This window comes from Mus pahari, chromosome 5, assembly GCF_900095145.1.
Source record: "Mus pahari chromosome 5, PAHARI_EIJ_v1.1, whole genome shotgun sequence".
In the NCBI taxonomy this organism is placed as follows: Eukaryota; Metazoa; Chordata; class Mammalia; order Rodentia; family Muridae; genus Mus; species Mus pahari.
In genome coordinates, this window is record NC_034594.1 from 105,595,987 (window position 1) to 105,619,287 (window position 23,301).

The 23,301-nt window shown below is 40.7% G+C and overlaps 1 protein-coding gene across 3 annotated transcripts in view; it reads right to left on the reverse strand.

The window, feature by feature from the left end:
• Srgap2 (SLIT-ROBO Rho GTPase activating protein 2) overlaps positions 1 to 23,301 on the reverse strand; it is a 233,408-nt gene that overhangs the window by 25,511 nt on the left and 184,596 nt on the right. For all 3 annotated transcript variants that reach the window (XM_021197309.2, XM_029538251.1, XM_029538250.1), the window contains exons 11-16: positions 15,692 to 15,776; positions 12,463 to 12,490; positions 10,697 to 10,721; positions 5,969 to 6,029; positions 1,360 to 1,437; positions 444 to 578 (exon numbers count right to left, since the gene is read on the reverse strand). In XM_021197309.2, coding sequence (XP_021052968.1) covers positions 444 to 578; positions 1,360 to 1,437; positions 5,969 to 6,029; positions 10,697 to 10,721; positions 12,463 to 12,490; positions 15,692 to 15,776 — 412 coding nt within the window. The remainder of the gene's footprint in view (positions 1 to 443; positions 579 to 1,359; positions 1,438 to 5,968; positions 6,030 to 10,696; positions 10,722 to 12,462; positions 12,491 to 15,691; positions 15,777 to 23,301) is intronic.

Below are 23,301 nucleotides of genomic sequence, written 5' to 3' on the forward strand. Positions count from 1 at the left end.
CACACACACACAGCAGGTAAGCCATGGCACATATAAAACAGCAAGCAGGAAGCATGGTTGGTGCTCACACTTTCCTCTGGTTCTATTAATAGCTCTGACATTGTATATAAGCTTCAAGTATCTGACAAGACCGGATCTTATGGATGAATATAAACGCATTTTGCTAAAAAAGATAAAACCCAGAGATAGAAAGGAATTAATGACTGAGATAAATTAAAAAAAATAAAAAGCAAGGAGTCTTGACTTAAATTCTATGCTATCACTGTCAAATCATTCTTGCTCTTCCCCTACTAGGGATAAAACAATGGAGAGAGATACAGAGGAGATAGTCACAGGAAGAAATATGTAAAAAACAAACAACTTTACTGAAAAGCTTCTGAGGAAACAAATCGATGAGAATTTCCAAGTATCTTGCTGCCATTCATGGGCATATTGATACTTACTGACACAGGCAATCAAGTCATGGAAGATGTCTTTAGGGAAGAGCGGGTGTTCCAGGCCCCGGAAGTAAAGCTTGAGGACACCAGCTATAGAGTCCATGTCATGGTCATTCTGGTCCCCAGCCAGGGGATCCTCTCCTAAAGATAGGTAGCCCCCATCACAAGAGGAAAGAAAGAGAGTTAGGCAAATCACAGAGGATGAGGCAGAGATGGTGGAGGGGTGGCCTATTTACATCCTCATCTCATTATCTCTACCGGGCACAATGGCCACAATGTGGCACTGTTCAGGCTAATAAACATTCCCTGTGGATTGGGAGGAGAAACCAGGAACTGTTTCTCTCACAAGAATCATGAAACTTAAAGGAGACTGAGCCCCTGGTGGAGGGAAAACAAGGCCAGGAGGCCAGTTTCTCTGACTATCATAGCAGTGGACACCCACTGACAGAACAGTCATCCCAGAATCCCCATGGAAAATTTCATATCAAGTGTAATTAAATTTAATGATAACACCAACCCTAAATTGAAACTATATATATCAATTACAACGACAAGAATTGCCAAAGCTTGCCCATTACCTTAATAGACCACAAGATGATAAATGGGATACAATGAAGAGGCACATTAGCCTTGATATTAACTGCTACCAAGGGTTCTGGATAAGGCTATAAACTGCCCGGATATATAGTGAGGACTTGGGTTTCTGGCAGATCACCATAGGAATGAGCAGGATGGGTGGGGTTAAGAAAGAAGGAAGCTGGGACATGGTCCAGTATCTCTCTGTGTATCTACTCAAAGTACAGAGAAAACAGGCAATTTTTTGGCTTTATAAGCACAGAGAACTCTAGGGGAAAAGGTGGAGGCAGCTCTCAGGGTTAGCAAACATTTAGTCTTATCTTATGGCTGTTTATTTCCACCTCACCTCTCTCAAAGGCGTTTTTTATGTCATTCACTTCTACTTGTGATCCAGACACCCGGAAAATTCCCTCATGTTGTAGGCCTAGAAACAGAAAATAGAGTGGTCAAATGAAAAACAGCAAGTTCACAATCATAAAGGCCATGATTAGGATTCCCATCTCCACTGGTACCATGTCTTTGTCTTTTTTAGGACAAAGGAGAAAAAATAGGGAGGGCACTGATGCTGGACAAGTCTCTGGGAGGATTATGAGGCGTTGGTTGTAAGGGAAGCATCAGGCCAAAGGGATGCTCACAGCCTCTCTGCTTCTAAGGGAGAGTGACTACTCGGCTACAGCCTCTCCACCTTTAGTTTTCTGTTCCTACCCGTGGAGTGGGGAACTCTTGTTGGTGCTTTCTTAGTGCTCACAGCCAAGAATGGAGGTGGGTATTGGCAGGTAAAACAGTAGGTACCATTAGAGAGGTAGAGAAAGATGGGTTGTTCTGACTTTGTTAGCATTTTAACACTATCCACATTATTCTAGGAAACATTTCTGAACTGATGAAAAACAGAGGACATAAAAACAAAAGTGACCAATCAGTAGATAGCTTTGTCAAGTCTTTGTCCTAGGCACTGGTCCCTGACTGCTGTCTTTTTTTTTTTTTTTTAAAGAAAACATGTATATAGTACATTATGAGGTGTACAAAAAATTATCTTCTCATGATTTTGCTGGAGTAGAGATAGTCATGAAAAACAATGCTTATATAATGACTGTTAGTTATGCTTTTCTAGAAAGTATTTGGTCCTTATATAACCAAACAAAGTCAGGGTTAGCAGTAATTCATCTTCTAGATGAGGGGACGGGTGAACGATGACACAAAGAACTAGGACCAGAGCTCAAAGGCAGTCTTGTTGCTGCAACCACAGACTCAGTTTTCACTGTCATACACACGAGGCAATTGCTGTGCGCACAGAGGATGGGAGGAAGCCATCCTGGCCTGATTGTACTTAGTTTACAGAAAGCACCACACATGCAACTGTAACCCAGTAAGAAAAATCAGGAAACAATCACTACTGATTGGCTTAACTACTATCTCCAGCTGTATCAGGACTTTCAGCCTTTCTCCAAGCCTAGATCTCCTTGTCAATGTTTCTCTGTGATCCTCCAAAAACCTTGATAGAAATCTCAGATTGATTCTAGAAAAACAAACAAAACAGAATAAAGGCTATATTTTTCTGGCTATTTCATAATTGCCCTTTAAATGAGGGGGGCTGTATTTAGTTAGATCCTGGAGGAATACCAAGACGGAAATTGTTGAATCTGACTAAAAGTAAGTGAAGGTATGTCATTACCTGGCTTTTAGTAAGGTGTAAGTTGTTTGTTCCTCTGAGGTAATCGCTAAAAAATTCCTCAGAGAATGGCAAGCAACATTAAAATCCCATCAATGCTATTGTGGTGGCACTACATTAGTTACCAAATGGGGAATGAGAGCCATAAATTGTTGCTTAAACACAAAATGTATCATAAATACCAAGACTCTGACAGAAACATAAACATACCCCAGGACTTATTGGAAACACAGTATAAGGAAATGTCATCTCAAACCAGACTGTTCGGTGTGTTTTAGCTGGGAAAGTACTACACAACTTTTTGAGAGGGTCAGCTCAGTGCTTCTGGGTAGGTTTGATGGCTAAGGAAATAGCCTTGGCCTGTGGACCAAGGGAAGAACAAATGAGAGATGAGCTCGCTGGAAATCAGACAATTGGTCTAAAATATTGAGCTCTACTTCAGTCTGGTTTCCAGTTCTCCTAGAGAATGGATTCTCTAGATTAGGACCACTGATTATTAGGACCAATTATTGTTATTAGTTATTATTATTTTATGTGTGTCTGTGTGTGTGCACACACGTGTGTGTGTATGCTATGATGCATGTGTAGAAATCCATGTTCTGAGGAACTTGCATTATTAGGCTTGTGAAACAAGCACTTTTACCCACTGAACCATCTCACTGGCACACCTGACAGAATCGTTCGAGTATGTGATGTGATAATTTTGAGAGGAGAAACAAGTGTTCTAGAAAGGAAAATCCAGTTGGCATTTTGGTATAATGCATAACCAAAATAATATATCTATAATCTTTAGTCTTTGTTTCTCTTAGCACATACTAACATGAAAGCATAAAGTGCTCTTGGATTAGGGTAAACTATTTGAAAATGACATAAAACCTGCTGGACTTAGCTGTTGCTAAGAGTTGTTCTCCTAGATAATTCTTCAACTGACTGTTAAAACAACCATCTCACATTCCTTTCTTGAAAACGGAAGATTAAAAAAAAAAAATCCCTTCCTGGTTAATTCTAGTGGTTCCTCAGATCCCTCCTCTTGTGGGTCCTCATGAGTCACCCTGACAATGTACTATGAAGAATGTTTATTTCCTCATCTCTATAATGGGCACTATAATATTTATCTTCCAGAGGATACAATGATAGTTAGGATGTAACAATTCCTAACATTTGCTATGCCATAGACTACTTTGAGGCTAACAAAGGTTATGAATCCATCAAATGTACATATACCTACTGTAGCCAACAAAGCCATAAAAGCACCGGCCTGCAGCTTCCTCTCCAGTCAACCTCCTTTCACTCTTTCAGCCTGTGCGCTTTCTTACATATGTCAACAGTTCTTGCACTTCTTGTTTTCTTGCCACAAAATACTCTTCCTCAGAGGGACACATTGCTTACCTCTTCCCCAAAACTCCACCCAAAATGTGGGCTTTTCAGGACCCACTATAACAGTGCCCCTCTCCATTTCCCATCTTGCATCCCACTTTCTTTTCTTCATAACATATACTAACATTGGAAATACTGCAAGTCAATTTGTTTACTGGCTGATTATGTTTGTTCTTCAGTGGAACAAAAGTTTCTGGAAGAGCCTTTTTACTATTCTATAATAAGCAATCAATATAGACTTTGTGTTGAAGGAACAAATGAATGCATGGACGAATGAATGAATCCACAACTTCTTCCCATTGTTCTTTAGGAACCAACACTTAATTCTACTGAACTCAGTTTGAATTCTTTGCCAGCTCCTTGGAATTAACTACTGCTATCTTGTAAAATTTCTTATTCTGTTACTGTCAATTACTACTGCTTTATTTCTTTTCATTAACTTATTATCTGCCCACTTATTTTCTTCCAAATGCATCATAAAATCACTTAAAAACAAGATTAGTATATTACTTATCTTTATGTTTTCTTTCTTGGCAATACATGATGCTTAGCATTGGTTAGGGGCTTATAAAATACTTGTTGATTGTTCAATAGTGATGAATAGTGATCATACTTCAAGAGAACTGAAATAACTGAAATTTATAGTTGATGGAGATTAGGATATGATACAAGAATGCTAAAATAATTACTGTTTCAATAATGAATCTAAGAAACACTCCAGTTTATAGGGAGAAGGGGAGGCAGGCATGAGGATGGAGAATAAAAAGGTGCCTTAGAATTTAGACAAGCAATACATGGCTTCCTTAGCTCCAGGATGGATATTTTAGTATTTAAAAACTATTTCTGATGTAGTTTCTAAACAGTTAAAGGCCAGTATAGACATTTTAAATATTCTCAGCCTTGGGAAATAAACTTGCTGATAATTATTAAAGTATGTCTAATGAGGCCATTAGCTGGTAAAGAATAGAGCTAAATCACTTAGCTTTGCCTAAGCAGAAAGGTAAATATAACTTGACTAATGTTGAGAGAGAGAGCCAGTCCCTAACGACTCTCAAAAGGTAGATACAACTTTACAATAGTTATTGAGCTCATAGGAACACTATATCCAATGAAACCAAATTAAGACAAAATACAAATATTATATACACAATCAGTGCAACATCAGAGATGAATCTGTTTCAGACCATTCCGGTACAGCTAATGGGACAAAATGGTTAGGCTATGCCTTGGAAGGTACCTACATACACCAAGACTATAACTACTGGTTTCATTACCACCACCACCACCACCAACGCACAGTCTAGCTGCTCTTCTTCATAAAGAAGCTGCCATTTAAAATTCTGGAGCTACAAAAGAACATGGTAAGTGGCTAGGTCAAAACATGTCTATTCCCGAGATATAGATAGAGCCTTTCTGAAGGAGCAAACAGTACATGAATGAGTTAAGACTTTATTCCTTTTCTAAGAATGTGAAGATGAGAAGGGAATCTCTCTTCTCTCTCTGGTGTATGTGCATACATGTGTACATGTGCATGTGTGTAGCTATGGAGGCCAGAGGACAGTGTTGGTTGTTACTCTCTGCTTTTGAGACATTCCTCTGAGGTAGTGTCTTTTCCTTGAACCTGGATCTTACAGAATTTTTTTTAGGGCTAGGGTGGCAGCCATCAAGCCCCCAGAGACCCTCCTGTCTTTGCCGTCCACTGAACTAGAGTTACAGTTGTGTATAAGATCCTGTTCTCCTTGTTATGTAAGTTTCGGAATCTGAACTAAGTCCTCAAGGCTGTGCAGCAAGTGATCTTAACCACTGAACCATCTCTCTGGCTCCAACTACCTCTGTTCTTGTCCTATAAAGGATTCTTTGAAGTTCTAACTTTTTGCACAAATATGAGCAAAGTTGTATTTCTGCTTACCATGTCTGCTAATAAACCGGATGCAGCTTTCTACCACCAGAGGAATTGCTTGGCTGGAATCCTGAAAAACAAAAAAGAAATGTAGAAATCAAAAATAGAAGAAGTGAGTCTGGCCTCAAAATGGAGAGAACCATGCTGTCTGGTGGCCCCCTGCCTGACTGTTCATTGATGCTGGTGGGGGAGGGGAGAAGGAAGGCCATGATCTGAAGGAACCAGAGCACTGGAGAAAGCTGTTTGAAAATACATGACTGTTTAAGAGAATATTCTGAGAAATGAGGAACCCTTACAGACAGTATAGTAATGAGAGACCCCCCCAAACAAAATATTCCAGGGGCTTTGTTTTTGTGAACTTATTCTTGTGTTGAAGAAGTAGATGCAGCAATGTGTGCTAGTGGTAGAACCAGAGATAACTGTTTCTAGAAAGGATTCTTTAAAGCCTGGTGCCCATTAACAGTGAAGAAAAATTCTGTTGGCAGTGTTAAAGAAGATACAGAAGAATATAACTTGAGATATTACTTTGAAAAGTATGTCAAGATCAAAACCATACAAGTTGTGGAAGATAAACAAGAGTGGAAAAAAGAGGATTTGCTTTGTAACTTGATGGCCATGCTGTAGTTGGTAAAACTGTTTAGAAACAATGCAGTTAATGGCCACAAATGTGAGGGAATTAGGTCTTTCCCAAACAAGACATGCCATCTTCTGGGTCACAGAGAGGTGGTGGAGATGAATCTGGCAACTTTACAGGTCAAGAAGGAAACTTTGGAGGTATTGGAGGTAATTTTGGTCATGGTGAAAATTTTAGTGGAAGTGGTGGTCCTGGTTATGGTAGTAGAGGAGGGCATAGTAGTAGAGGTGGTGATGATCAATATAATGAATTTGGAGGTGACGGTGGCAACTATGGTGGTAGTCCTGGTTACAGTAGTTAAGGCACAATGCTGGTGATGAATCAGGATTTTAAAACCAAGGTGGTAGATGTGGTGGTGGAGGAGGATATTTGTTACAATGAAGGATGGAATTTTGTTGGAGGGAACTATAATGATTTTTGAAATTACAGTGGATAACAGTGAACAAATTATGGCCCCATGAAGGGCAGTAGTATTTGTGAAGGAAGTGCAGGCAGGCCTTATGGTGGTGACTATGGACTTGTTTGTAGAAATGGTAGCAGAAGGTTTTAAAGATGACCAAAAAAGGGGTATAGTTTTTAGTAGGACAGGGAGAGGGAGAGGGAGAGGGAGAGGGAGGTAAAAGAGAGAGGGGGGCAAAAAACACTCAACACACTGTTCATAAAAAAAAACAAACTTAAAAATCTAAAAGAAAAATAGTTTAGTTGGCACAATAAAGGTAAAAAAGAAAAGAAAAAGTGACTCTTGGATAGTAAGGATGACCTGGGAACATGTATAGTAGGATTCTCAGATGTCTACTTTGTCTTGTCCTTTTCCTTTACAATCCTGGCAATTTATGTGGGTTTCAACTTGCTGTCTACAAACTAAGGGGCCAGTGGAGAGGCTAGCCACATGTTTTATTGGTACATGAATGTACATGTTTGTTTTTGAAGTTTTAAGCTGTATTTCTTCTACTTTTTTGTGTGTTGAGTGTTTTGCCTACATGCATGTCTATGTGCCACTTGTATGTCTGATATCCAAAGAGGCCAGAAGAGTGCACTGGATCTACTGAGGTTAGAGCTACAGGTGGTTGTAAGTCTCCCGTGAATTGAATGAGGGTCCTCTGCAAGAGCACTCATGACCACTTAGCCATCTCCCTAGCCCCAAGTACATGAATATTAATGTCTATATTCACAGAGGTGTTAGACCACATACAAAGTGTTTCAGCAGGAGAGGAAAGGAAGGGCTAGAGTGGAGCAAGGAGGCCTGTAACTAACAGCTCAGGGGTCCCCTCCTGCTTAGGAAAGGTCTGCGTTGGTTTGAACTTAGTCTCTACAGGAAAACAAATTTCCAGATTATTTCTCTTAATTAACTGATTTATAAGAAACAAACATTGATTTTCTGGCTATTTATATGAATAAGATCTTCTAAATTACGATCTTACTATTTTTGTTTATTTATTTATTTAAGATTTATCTGTTTAGTATACAGTATTCTACATGCATGTCTGCCTGCACACCAGAAGAGGGCACCAAATCTCATTATAGATGGTTGTGAGCCACCATGTGGTTGCTGAGAATTGAACTCAGGACCTCTGGAAGAGCAGTCAGTGCTCTTAACCTCTGAGCTATCTCTCCAGCCTGATTTTACTATTCTTACCATTTAAGAAAAACTTCTTGCCAGAGAGAAACTATAAGGAAAGCCAATTAAAGGGGTTTATTGGATGTGGTAAATCCTGGACTCTGATGCAAATCTGGTACCTTGCCTGCAAATGCTTCAGTGCAGCAATATGCCATGCAAAGCAGGTAGGTGCCACTCCCCGCTGATGGTGACCCTAGTCAGGGGCAGGTACTACCTACCAAACTCCAGCACTCCTACAGTTACAGCAGAGGCTGCAAAGCTCCCACATGCAAGCCCTAGGACTAAGCGGGAAGTCTAGAGTTAGATCAGAAATGAAAAGAAATAAATTTCAAGTTCAAGCCTATTCTTGGTAATAAAGGAAAAGTGGTTGCTTAATCTATAAGATATATACCTATTAATTTATTATGCCTATTAAATGCAATAAATTATCTCTGAGAGACATTCCATTCCTCTCAAGTTTTAAGAGAAACCCCGAGAGAAAGGAGAAAAAAAGAATTATAGGAATAAGATGGTAGAAAGTTACAGTAAAATTTTTATCATTTAAAAAATGTATAGCCAGGCCTGCTAGCACAGGCCTATAGCCCCAGAATTTGTGAGGCAGAGGTATCGGGATCATAAGTTCAAAGTCAAATTGGACTGTACAGTAAGTAAGATGCTGTACTTAAAAAATAATAATAAAGGAGAAAAATAAAAATAAAATAAACAAGAGAAAAGAATGATTTTTCTTATGAAAATGACATCTATGGTCAAGAGGAAGATGAAGGTTAGAGAGATGGCTAAGTAACTAAGAGTACTTGCTGCCTTAGCAGAAGACCCAAGTCTAGATTAGGATTCACTCATGGATTCAAATCCACACAGTGACTTACAACTATCTGTAACTCCAGTTTCAGGGGATCTGACACCTCCTCTCCCTTTCACACAGGCACCAGGCATGCATATAATGTATACACATACATGCAGGCCAAACACTCATATACATGAGATAAAATAAATAAATCTTCAATGTACTGAGAAGTTGAGGAGACAACAAAGCTGTGTCAAGTGAATACCATAGTGGACTGCCCCCCACGGCAGAGTAGTCAGATCCATGAAGAGAGTACTGGGGCTGGAAACAGTCCAGAAACCCTGTGCCCTCTGTACCTGATGACTGCCCCGAGTCTAGGGCCTCTGTGCATTACAAATGACATCAAAAAGTTATAGTTATAGTTATTTGTGTATTTATGCTACATATATGCAGGTACCCAACAGGCCAGAGATGGTGTTGGGCCTCCTGGAGCTAGAGTTATGGGCAGCTGTAAGTGGCTTGACATAGGTGCTGGGATGAAATGTAAGTCCTCTGGAAAAGCAGCAAGTGCTCTAACTGCTGAGCCGTCTTTCCGGCCCTGCACATGCTTTTTTTTTTTTTTTTTTTTTTTTTTTTTTTAATATAATTTTTATTAACTTCAACTTTTTTTCAAAAGAATTATTTTATTTTATTTATATGAGTACACTGTCGCTGTCTTCAGACACACCAGAAGAGGAAACTGGATGGCATTACAGATGATTATGAGCCACCATGTGGTTGCTGGGATTTGAACTCAGGACCTCTGGAAGAGCAGTCGGTGCTCTTAACCGCCAAGCCATTTCTCCACCTCCTGCAAATGACTTTTTTAAAAGGCCTGGTTCAGCTTTTCCCTGGGTAGACAGGAGGATATTTCTGAGCCCCGCCTTCCACCCTGTACTTGCTAACGTTCCCTCCTGCAAAGCTGGTGTGAGAAGCTTAGGGAACATGAAGACACTTCACTACTTACCATAGACTATAATTAGTGAATGGAATTTTGCTACTGCAAAAATATACTTCATTTAAAATTTTTTTCCTTTTAAAGTAAGTAGGAATTGTACTGAGATTTCCCCTGATGAGGATTACTCAAGGCCACTGCTAAGATTCCTCCTCACATGGGTAAGAACTGGCTCAGTGGAGAATTTTAATATATTGGTGAAAGTCAGTGTAAACCTGTCGAGCTGAGCACTTCTTTTGTTTCACTTCCAAAACAGGTTCATATCTATATTATTAGGGTATGTCAGGAATACATCTAAGATGACCTACAAACTTTAGTAAGTAGGACGTTTTAGATTGAGGATCAGCTAGTTTGAGCTGCTGGTGTTATTAATGTGTATGTAAGGAAGTATGAGGCCTCTTTATGTTCTCATAGAGAAGGACATCATTGGCTGTTACAGAACAATTTGTCCAAGTTTAAATCAAACTTAATCTGTAAGTTCAATGGTGTTGGATTTCCTGGAGACCGAACAAGGAGAAGACTGGATCACAAAGCCTATGATAACTCTCAAAAACTTGGAATTGGCAATTGCCACAATCTTAACCATACTGTAACTAAAGATGCAGCCAAGTGTGAGCATGAGGCATGGCATGGAATTCATCATGGCTGAGGGAGGTACACGATTTTCATGAGCCAGGTTGGACAGTCTGGCTCTACTGGGCTCTTACCTGTTTCCTCACGGTTGAGCTTCGCCTGTGGTTGCCCAACCAAATCAGAAAGGACCAGTCCAGCAACAGGAAGGAAAGAGAGAAAAAGGGGACAGAATGAGACAATCACTCCTAAATCCAGAACTAAAGCTTTAAATCATGTAAAACAATTGTAACAGCAGGTAATGAAACATATCACAATTTTGAGATCAGGTCCAGAAAAAGCTAAGAGACTTGCCAAGTTATTTCCCAATAAAAGCCCAATAAATTTTATTCTTCCATAAAACCATAGAGGTCCCTGGTTTAATGTCTATCACTGTTCAAAACTTAAATAGGCGGCAAATAGTTTACTCTGTAGTAGAGTCATGTTAGACAATCTAAAGATCTTTCTGTATGAAAGGAAACAAAAACTAAACACCAAAGAGTGATACATCTTCTCTTGAGTCTCTTGGGAAAAAGAAAAGGACCACTTAAATTAATTAAGTTTTGTTTTTTATTTACATGGCAGGACATTCAGACTGAAAGGAACCTTGGGGCCTCTGTCAGTGCTTTTCAAGCTGTGCTTAGCTATAGGAACCTTTTTCTCTAAGGGTATCAGACACAGAAGCACACTACTCAAGGAGGTGTACAGCACCCCCCTGCTTTGGGAAGATAGGAGATGGGTTGGGAGGCTGGGCCTTGTTCTGACTCTGCTGCTAGCCTGCTCTTAAGGCACCTTGCTGAAATCATAGCGCTTTTTTGAGCTAACAAAATGCTCTTGTCTTCAACAAGAGGAGACTGATACTCTGAGAGGAGAGATGTGTAGTCCAAGGTCACACATGGAGAAAGGGATAACCAGTATGGGAAATCAGTGCAGCTCTTTTTAGCCTTTCCAAAGATGTGGTACCTCTGATGAAGCTAAGACTACACCACTAGGAGAGAGATTCTACAGAATTTTATCTTCTTAGCTTCCTCCAGTCCTCAAGAATGGCATATTAACAGGACTTCAGCTCTAATCCACTATGACAAAATGATGAAAATCAGATTAAGTCATTAGTAAATAGTGAGCCTGTAACTGTAAGTGGCCTCCTGACTGTACGAGCTGCCAGGTTGATATAAGGAAATCTGCTTCATTAAAGCAGCACATTTTCAGGCACCTCAGGGTGCTGGCTGAATGAATGTCTTGTTCTCTGCCAGCTCATAGCCCCATTATGACTGTGAGGGAAAATATTTGGCTGAGGTGGAGAGAGAGGGAAGGCGGAGGAAGACTGGAAGGACTGCATACTTGAACAGCAAAGATTTCTCCCAGTGCTATTTGTCAAGTCAAAGCAATGTAATATTTCGTTATCCACAACAGTCACTACTTCGTGCCTATCATCTTCTCCATACACTTAAAAAATCTCAGGTCAAACGCTTTCACTTAGTCTTCTTTGTATCAGGGACTTCTCCAAGGTCACATGTTGAAGTCTTCTAACTAGGAGGTTATCAAGATCCAGAGTCTGGTGTTTATTTATTTTTATTTTTTTGCAGTACTGTGGCTTTGGGGAGTTTCTTGAAGATTTTTAATCAAGGGACAACTCCCATGACATTATTTTGCTCAGACTACCCTAAATGGCAGCAACTCCACAGCCACTTGGAAGGAGAAGGGATTAGTAAGGCAAAGAGAAGGAAACAACTCCTGCCTCAGGCCACTCCTTTGCAAAATCATCCAGTATCTTTTACAACACGAAGCTACTACGAAGCTATGGCTCTTTCCCAGGTGGCTCTTTCCCATGGGCCTCTCCTTATCCCTTCTCAGGGTCGCTTACCTGGCAAGACTACAATCTGTCCGCTGACCTGTGGAAAGAGAAGGGCAACATGCATTTGTTGAAGCAGAAGGGGTGGGGAGACGAGTACACCCTAAGAATAACCATGCCCTTCATATCTTCCTAGGGAGCCAGAGGCCGAAAAGAAAAGGGTTGCCCCAACCTCATTTTGGGCAGGAACTCTGCTGCTCAGGTTCTCTGAAGCTCATCAGTTCTACTTCCTAGATGAGAAAATAGGCATGTCTGTGTGGAAGGACAAGTCAAAGCATGCTTTAGAGAACAAAACCTCATGGAAAGCCTTCCCATACATGAAATTCAGCTTCTTAGTTATGAGCTGGTATGTGCGTAATGGTGGTGGGAGGTAGGTTTTGGGATATAGGACATGGGACAAACTTGCTTGTTTGTCACTTTATGAACAAACACACTTACACACACAGTTGACTTTGGAGAGGAGAAAAGGAAATGTGGAGAGAGGAAGGAGAAAATATGTAGGTTCTAGTTTTAGAAGCATACTAAATTCTCTTGTTAACTATCATAGTAAGGTAGGGATAACAATACCCACATGGGTAGCAAATGATGACTTTCAATCTAATGACGGGGTTAAGATTTTTACCGGCCAGGGATAGTTTTGAAAAGTGAAACAGAAAACCTTAAAGTTGGTATGAAAAAATTTAACAAAACTATGTACATATGTATGCATAAACTATGATGGCCTTCTTTGGGCCAACGGTTAATGAAGCTTGATCTGTCTTAGCTAAATCAGTGGCAGACTTGGGCGGGCCCTGAGTCAGGAGATCAACTCATCTTCCTTATTCAAGATCCAGGAAAGGCAGCTCGGAGGGCTAGGGGAAGGCAGGGTTTTCTTTCATTTAGTGTTGCTAATTGTTAAGATAGTTCAGCTCATTTTCAGCAACACCATCCCCCCAATCTTTAACAGCCCTGCTACCAAAGGCTCGGCTTTCATTTGCAAAAATATTATTCTGAGCCATTATTTTCAACATCTGTCCCATTTCCATTCTGGAATATTCATACATATCAATTATCCCTCTGTGGCAAGAACAAGAGGCTCTTGCATTATGGTGACAAATACTTACAGAAGGCAGGGACATGATGATGTGCACACAGGGTGATTTATGGCTATTATTTTTCTCTATCTCTGGAACTTGTCATCTTTAAATTATGGCAATTTAGCGCCCCAGTGGTCAACCTCCACCCCTCTAGAGTAGCATTATTTGGTGCATACATGTGTATAAGCACGCACATACACATGGCTTTAAAGCCTTTTCACCTGTCTTCCAGGCTGTGTTGAGATTGTTTTGAGAAAAAGAAATCATAATAAGTTTCTTCAAGTAATTTTTCTGGGCCGTCTTTCCTTTAACCTGCCATATGGCAATCTGGTAGCTTAAGAGTAGAGACTTTCTGTAAGCAAATCTGGCTCTCATGCCTAGACCTTAACTGCTTAGGTAGGAAAAGATCAGAAGTTACTAAAAGGCTTTTTTTCTTTTCCTTCACATTAAAGCAGACCTCTCTCTCTCTCTCTCTCTCTCTCTCTCTCTCTCTCTCTCTCTCTTTCTCTCTCTCTCTCTCTCTTTGCTTTTAAGTTATATAAGTTTATTTATTCCCACTCCAATGTTTACAGATTAAAAGATTTCATTTTAATAGAGTCAATTCATAGGCATCTGGGCACTTGGTAGCACAGATTTCGCCAGAAGAAAAGAGAAGGATGGACAGTGATGGTTAAGAATGGCCTCAAAGTTAGGCCTTTCCCTCCAAAACCGAGCTCACAGGTATTTGCCCACCACTCCAGGAGTTCTGATGAGGGGTAAAGAAAGACAGAACATTTCCTGTCAGGCCCAGAATGTAGGCTAAGGCTCAAGGCTGCAGGCTGCAGATGTTCCCAGGCAGGCAAGACCTCAGGTGCTACCGGCTGCTGTTCTTGGGTGCCTGTGTAGTCACAGTGGCTCCTGCCCCGGGGTTCAACACCAATAAACACAGCATTCTCATTTTCAGAAGGCCTGAGGGAGTGAGTCTAAGCAACGCTTTTTACAAAAAGTGGCAAGGTTCAGAAAAAAAAAAAAAAAAAAGAAAAAAGAAAAGAAAAAGATGTTTGCTCCAAGGCACCAAGGGTGTAATGCTTTTCAGGAAAAGTCATAGAGAACAGACTAAACTAGAGAATCCCATCTCAGTGGAAGAACCCCATGACTGCAAGTAGTCAAGAGATTACTTCAGAGAGACTAAAGCAAACGTCTTTAAAAAAAAAGTCACAAGGTCAAAGATGCTAGAGAGAAAAGAAATCATCTGGGGGAATTGTCCAGGGCAGGACAAGGACAGGGCAAGAAGAGTAGGTAGGTTAGTCTGGTCTGAAAAATGGGATATTTCAATTCTTGAGCTAAAAAGCCAATGTGTCTTATAAATTCTGCCTTACTTCACAGTTTATCTGTTGAGTGCTTGAGAATTTAAAGTGTTAATTTTTCTGTATGAGTGCAAGCACATTGTCAGTGAGGAGAGCACATGCTGCCTGTGGAGGACAGACCAGTGGGGTAGGGAGGAGGGGCAGAGCATTCAGGGGCATCCCCAACCTGGAAATCCCATTAATCATAGGATGCTGAGAGCTAGGCAGGAGGCCTGGGCAGGGTGCCAAACAACCTCAGGGAAGCTTCTTTTTCAACCTTCCCCTTCTGTTTGGCGGCTGACTGGGGAGAGAAAGTGCAGAATGTCTGTCCAGTTCTCTGCCTCAGTACTTTCCAGTGTCTGGGTAAGATTATTGCCAGACATGAGACAATACATTTAGCACTTTGGTCTTAGTACAGCCACAGTAGAGAGGTGGCTGCCACTTAAGTAAAAGGAAATGAATGTTCACCCTGATAGCTAAAGAAACAAGTCTGTCCATTCCCCTCCATTTGAGGACCTTCTCTCTCCCCAGGACTGGGAGTCTTAACAAGTGTCTGGAGAGGCCATGACCCTGTGCTCCTTTACTACAGATGTGGCAGAAAGGTGAAGGGTTTGGGTTGAGAGTATATGTGTTCCATTTAAAGAAACATGATGAACATTAGTGCTTCTTACACATCGCTGTTTTCCCACCGCTCAAGCAGCCACTGAATAGTCTAGAAAGAGAAATACATTCATATAACCAGTTGGGGTTGGCTGGCTGAGGACTGGAGGTGCGTGCTTAGGAAGAGAGCCCTGGGCCTCTCTGCTCTACCAACCTCCAGCAGAGCATGCTCACACTCACTTTCTCCCAGGGTTTTCTGCAGGAGGTCATGCTTGGCTTGTAACTTAGTGATGAGGTTCCTACCCTCCAAGTACTCCTTCATTTTCTGTAAGGGAAGAGGAGAAACAAGAGAACTTAGATTCCGGAAGAAACACAAGATACAAATGTTCAGCTGGACGATTACTTTTGAGAGGTCATTTGATTTCTCACTTTCTGACTCAAATTTCAGGCAAGTCCATTAAGATTCTTTTTAAACCACTCTCTCTCTCTCTCTCTCTCTCTCTCTCTCTCTCTCTCTCTCTCTCTCTCTCTCTCTGCTGATTTTCATGGTAGGTGCATATCCTATATAGGATTTTCCTATGAATTTCATGGCAGCCTGTATAAGAAAACTGTTCTCTAAGGAAAGTCCTCCATCTGTCTACTTCAGTTCCAGGAATGAATGAGAGGGTAGGAAGGGTGGACGACCTTCCTGAGCATCAGTGTTGTTGGTGTGAAGACATGCACTTGCTATCTGCCGCTTAGCTTGATATCCTGCTCGCCCCAGGGTGCATTTCATCACTCTAGCAGCTGTGCCAATGGTAAGCCTAACCTGCAGAGCCCCCTTGTATAAGCCAGACCCTAAGAAGTTGCATCTTCTAGGCTTCTTTAAAAGTTGGGAGTTTTGGAGTGCTCAGTTGGAGCAGCTGACACCTAGCACATGTACCTACAGATGCCAAGCACAAGATAAGACGTGCCACCACACATGCAATAGCAGGTGCAATACGACTGCTGTTGTAATTTCCATTTTGACATCTCATCTGGCTTGTGAGAGGCTATGCTTGACTGGATAATTCCCCAAATCTTCAAAACAACTACATAAATTACTAATATCATTACTCCCACTTTACTTGAGTAATAAAAGAAGGTGGTGTGGTTTGAAGAGATTAATGAAATTGCTCATAGGTCAAAAAAGACTGATGGAGTCACTATCTGTTGTGCAGCAGGTGTTGCCCTCACCCGCACCCCCATCGAAACATCCCATTTCCCAGGGAAGTGCCATAATAGAGGAAGTTAAAAACTCAAAAACAGGCCCAGGAAGTTACTAAAACTGGCCAGATCCAGAAGGCCTTTCTCAAGAGTAAGCAATATAGACTACTGAGTCACTTCAGACAAGCCAAGCTGCTACAAAGAAGCAGGGGACAGCCAAGCAGCCTGAAAAGAACCAGGGACCAGCTGAGCTGCCTGAAAGAGGTTCAGGCTAAGCCACCTAGAAAGGACACTCTTCAACCTGTTGAGCTGCCCGCAGGCTATGCAGTGTTCCCCAGGTGCCCAGCTTTTGAGAGCTTTTGGGATGGAGATGTCTTTGAGTCACTCCTGCTCTTATAGGCAAGCCCCACAAACCTCACTGGTTCACAAGTAGGTCTTTGTTATGGTCTCATAGGTTCTCTATCTGGAGTAAGCAGCTGTGTGATGTGTCTTTCCAGGAAAATCTTGTCACATAATAGTATCCAAACATGCAGTTTGACAGAATGGTGTGTGCTCTGAAGCATTATTATAAAATGTTCCATCCACTACATTTGAGAGCCAAAGAGAAGCAGAACAGACTTTCATAGTAGTCATTCTTTTTACATTAACAGCAACCCAGGAGGCTTTAGACTACTTTAGCACAGTCTCTCATCTGATTCTCATAATAATTCTAACCATGTTTGAGGAAGATAGTAGTAGTTCTTTATTGGAGATAAGACAATCCTAAGAGAGGGAGAGTATCACAGCAGGCTAGTAGGTGGTAATGGCAGGTGAGGACTTTTTCTCTACCTTCCTCTACAGCCATGCTTGAGGATTTGAGTCTGCCTTGGCTATCTCTTGATGCACTGGTTCATATGATGGTGTTTAACTTAAAAGTGAATTGGAAGGTCTCTCAGTGCATGATCCATAAGTCATAGAAAGACATGGCTTTGATCCAATGAATAAACATTTTAATAATAATAGATCTGAATTGTGATAAAAACTGCATGGTACTGATACAGCGACAGACATGTAGATCAATGGAATAGAATTGAAGATCCAGAAATGAATCCACACACCTATGGTCACTTGATTTTTGACAAGGGAGCTAAAACCATCCAGTGGAAAAAAGACAGCATTTTCAACAAATGGTGCTGGCACAACTGGCGGCTATCATGTAGAAGAATGAGAATTGATCCATTCTTATCTCCTTGTACAAAGCTCAAGTCTAAGTGGATCAAAGACCTCCACATAAAACCAGAGACACTGAAACTTACAGAGGAGAAAGTGGGGAAAAGCCTCGAAGATATGGGCACAGGAGAAAAATTCCTGAATAGAACTGTAAAGGCTTGTGCTGTAAGATCGAGAATTGACAAATGGGACCTCATAAAATTGCAAAGCTTCTGTAAGGCAAAAGACACTGTCAACACTGCTTGTGGACGTTGTACATCGTGGTGCGCACTAGGCTCCGCACCACGATGTACAACGTCCACAAGCAGAGCGGCCACTTGTGAGGCTATGCCAGTGTCTGGCAAACACAGAACTGGATGCTCACAGTCAGCTATTGGATGGAACACAGAGCCCCCAATGGAGGAGCTAGAGAAAGTACCCAAGGAGTTGAAGGGGGCTGCAATCCTGTAGGTGCAACAACAATATGAACTAACCAGTACCCCTTGAGCTCGTGTCTCTAGCTGCATATGTAGCAGAAGATGGCCTAATCGGTCATCATTGCGAAGAGAGGCCCCTTGGTCTTGNAAACTTTATATGACCCAGCACAGGNGAAGGCCAGGGCCAAGTAGTGGGAGTGGGTGGGTAGGGGAGCAGGGGTGGGGGTGGGGTATAGGGAACTTTCAGGATAGCATTTGAAATGTAAATAAAGAAAATAATAATAATAAAATAATGATAGCTCTGTCTTTTACTGTGTACTAACTAAAAAAAAGAAAAAGAACTGTACACCAAGCCCTTGATTTTTATGACTATTACCATTTCATTAATGATAAATATAAAGTGAAAAATTCTCTTACTCTACATTTTTTTGTGCAGTATGAGGTTTTAACTAAGAGCTTGCTCCCTTCTTTCCCATTTAAAACAAAGGGAAACTTGCTTTTCTGGGAGATGGCCTCAGGACCTCGTATGCTTGCCCACGTGGCCCCATGGGTAACTTGTAAATCCCCATGACACCATTTTTATGTAGCCCTATCCCAGAAGGGTTGTCCCTCTGCTGTCTTTCTATCCAGAGACCATCTCATTGACTATTCTGACAATTCAAGATGCTTAGTGCCAGATAGTAGAAACTTAAATATGAAGAATGAATAAATGGTGAGCAACCTCATTCTCTTCTGTATAGACTGCTCCTTGCTCCAGCCTCTACTCTAAATAAAACAAACCAGAAACAAATGCCATGCTAAGTCATTTCTGCTGCCTTATTTAAAGTCTGTTCTCTGATTCTTTATGCCTTTGCATGAGAACATCTGCATAAAAATAGGCTCTCTTGTCACCTTTCTCTTTCCATCTGTTCCAGCTGTCAGCTCACTTGCTGTCAGCCTTCCCTGGATGATATCCTGATCCTCATCCAATACCTAGTTGCAGGTTTGGAATCATACTTAGGACCTAGAGTGGAAAAGCCTCTAGGAAATATCCATTGCTAATAGTACAACCCTGAAAGGCCTGTCTTTGGAAGGTTATCCCAGGAGTCTCAAGGATTTCCTAAAGAAGAAAATCCAAGAAGCTATAACCTCTAACTCAGACCAGAATGCGCAGTATACAGCCAAAATTCTGAAAGGGAATGGATAAAAATAACTCATGTTTCTATTCTCTATTCCCAACCTTCCCCCCAACCCCAAGTTCATGTTCACAGCTCACTGGGTAACTTCAGCTGTCACTTGGTGAACAGTTAAAACAAGAAACAATCTGATAAAGAAGTATGAAGTTACCCTTTCAGGTTCCATTAATCTAAACCAAACTGCAGCAAGATATGCTCTGAATCCCTAATACAAGGGTAGGAAGAACATCTAGGTGGGAAGGCAAAGGATCCCAGAGTCTGCAGACATGCTATCCATCACTTCCTTATCTTACCCAGAAGTCAGGACAGACATGCTGGGGATAAATAATCCTGTCTTTATCAGGGGAGTGGAGGTAGAAGGGTTCAGTTGCTGCTGGACAGACAGAGCTGAGAGAGCTGAAGCAGATAAGTGGCCCTTTGATGATTTAGCATAATATCAAGATTATATATAATCAGACCACACACACACACACACACACACACACACACACACACACACACACACACACACACGCACTCTGTAATATACCAGACCACAGCTCTAAGTCTAGCAGTTTGCCTGACAGACAAAAGCCTGCTTTCTCTCCTATTGTCTTACCCAAATCTACCCCTAAGAATTCAGATAATCTGACTTTGTTATTTTTAATCCCTTCCTCATCCTACCTCCCACTTGAGAACTCCATACTTGGGGCTAGAGAGATGGCTCAGTAGTTAAGAGCACTTACTGCACTTGCAGAAGACCTGGGCTCAGTTTCCAGCATGGACATGATGGCTCACAAGGTAAAGTTTTAGGGTTCCAGTGCTCTCTTCTGACCTTTAAAGCAATTGCATGCAGACAAAAACTCACACATAAACAAAAATAAATCTGAAAAAAAGTTGTTTTTGTTTAAAAAAAAGTTTTTTGTGTTTTTTTTGGAAAAAAAGAACCCTATACTCCATTTTTTCAAAAAAATGTTTAGGAGATTCCAACTTCCTAGGGCTTCGATGATTCTTGGCTAACCAGAGCAGAAAACTGGCTAAATGGAGATGATGCAACTATACAATGGAATTCTGTCCAGCCACTGGAAAAGGATTTCTGTAAGATATAGGACAACTCTTTTTAGACTAACATGAATAATATTCAGAATAAGTGATGACAGCCTAGTGGGGACAGTGAGAGTGGCATACTTGCTTGTCACACTTTATTTCTTAACATTTTGCTTTGTGGGGCTGAAGATGGAACTCACAATGTCACACAAGCTAGGCAGGCACTCTTAACTTCTGAGCTACATTCCCAGCCCCACTTTTTACAATTCCAGTGTAATTTATTGTATTAAGGGGCACTCACTGATAGATCACTGATTGCCTATGCATAGAAAAACTCTGAAAGGACTAAATATACTAGTTTTAATTCATGGCTAAAGGGAGGGAAAGTAGGTGTCGGGGGTAGTTAAGGCATTTGTGCCTCCTCTTTAGTTTTCTTTTGATATAGTTCAGTCCTTTTAAAAGGGTGTAACAACAACAAAAAGAAGTAGACACTGGGGGATGATGTACTATAGAAGTTAAGTGACAGCCAAAAAGACAAGGAGGTCAGAAAACACTTCCCTTCTCATAATAAGGGAGGAGAGTTGCTGAGCCTTTCCTTTTAGCCCTCAGCAGGGCACAGAGGGAAAGCCTGTGCCAGCAAGTGACCTGAGCTCTGGTTCAGCTCTTGATGAAGACCTTGTTCAAGCTATCCATCTGCTGCACATTTTTTCCTTTTTCTTTTTCCCCAAAGCTTTCAAATGAGAAGGCTGGGTTAGATGATAATTAAAAGATGCTTCAAGTTTAAAATTCTATAATTTTCCACAGACTATTGCAAACAACTGATCTTTGTAAGACATACTTCAAATTTCTAATTGTTGTCACATGGACAGATTAATTTGATGACAGTAGCAAGCAGTCATAAAACTATCCAAAAGCCCATGTGGTCACTAGACACACTAGCTATGAGTCAAGCCATGATGAGGGATATCTACACCACTTTCCAAGAGCAGGGAACTTCTAGCATATGCTGCTTTGATATTTTTTTTTTTTCCTTCACTGTTTGGCAAGCAAAGGCAAGCCCTGTTTTAATATGGAGACCAGAATGCCCATTTCACTACTACCAAAAATGCCTTGCTATCAGGACATAAATTACGTGACACACTTCAAATCCATTCACAAAAGTAATGAATTCTTGCAAATCTGTTACAAAGCTCAAACTCATTGCTGTTAGTTAAAGCAATGTGTACAATCTTTGACAAGGAGTACCATGGCTAACAAATTCAAGAATGGGTTGCAGAACCCCAATGTACTGAGGTAAAAGGGGAACAGGTGGATAGGACTTTAGAAGTCACAGGTTAGGGTAAAGTTATTTCTTTCTTAAAAATGATTTATTTTGAATTATATGTCTGTGTGTGGGCATGTGCATGTGAGTGCTGGTGCCCACAGCGGCCAGGAGAACTGGCTCTCCTAGAGTTGGAGCTATAGGCAGTTATGAGCCTGCGGACATGGGTATTGGGAATTAATCTCACATCTCATCAGCCTTCCTGTTTTGGAACAAATATCAACTTCTGAATATGTATGTTATAGATTTATTCAAAGCATAAAATAATTCTGAAAAAGATTTGGTTAAGTATAGATTTTTTTATATCCAAAATTTTTTGTCTTCTCTTTTGTTGTTGAGTGTGTGTGTGTGCATGCATATATGCCAAAGGTCTGTGTTAGTCACAGTATCTTCTTCAGTTGCTCTCTAGTTTATTTTCTGAGGCAAGAACTCTCACTGAACCTGGAGCTTACTAATCATTAGACTGGCTGGTTAGCAAGACCCAGGGATCTCCTTGTTTCTATTCCCCAGCTCTGAGATTACAGGTGTCTGGGTTTCTTTTCCATGGGTTACTGGGTTTTAAACTTAGGTATTTGTGTTTGTGTGGCACACACTTTACTGACTAAGCCATATCCTCAACCCCTAAGCCCTCAAATTTCTTAACTTGATGAGTAGAGGGGGTAAAATGGTTAAATACATTGTATGCATGTATGGAAATCTCAAGTTTAAATTTAAAATATAAATATAAAATTTACATATATATATATATATAAATCTAAAATTTAAAATATATTTTAAAAATGGAATCTTCTGAAATATAATAAGACTAGGTCATTGATATTTAATCAGCTCAGAAAGAGTTGCCAAAAATTTCTATTATTAGGAGATAATATAGTTTGGTAAGGGGAACAGTGATAGCCCCCCTTTGGAGTCAAGAAGTTCTAATAACATGTAATTTAGACTTCTGAAGGCCTTTACATTGTGATATAGTCTGCTCTCCTTAAAGAGTTTTATTCTCCTTGCCAATCTTCTTTTGACTTACACATATTAAACATAAAAGTCAGCTTGTGTGAAGCTTCCCCCAGCACCATTCGTCCTTGCTGTTGCTCACGCACATTCATGCACTTAAAGACTGTACCTTTCTTATTTAGAAACACATGAAGTCAGAACTAAAGCTCTCCCTGTATATGCCTAAACCCTCATTCTCTCCTTTCTCCTCAACTTTAAGCAGTCCCAACTTGCAGCATAGAATCTGGCATACAGTAAACACACGATAAATGCTTAGTGAATAACTTAACAATGGTTGATGCATGGATTAATAATGATGATGGTAAAATGGGTAGCAGTTACTGAGAGCCATGAACTAGGCAATGTGTCATCCCACCCTCTGAATAGATTTGCACATGCTTAGATGTAGTACAGACTAGAGACAGAGCTGTACTTCTTGCCCAGCACATAAAAGTTCCACCAAGAAACAAACAACTGCATCCCAAGCAATTTGAAAATATAATTAAATGACTTAAGTTTATAATGCAATAT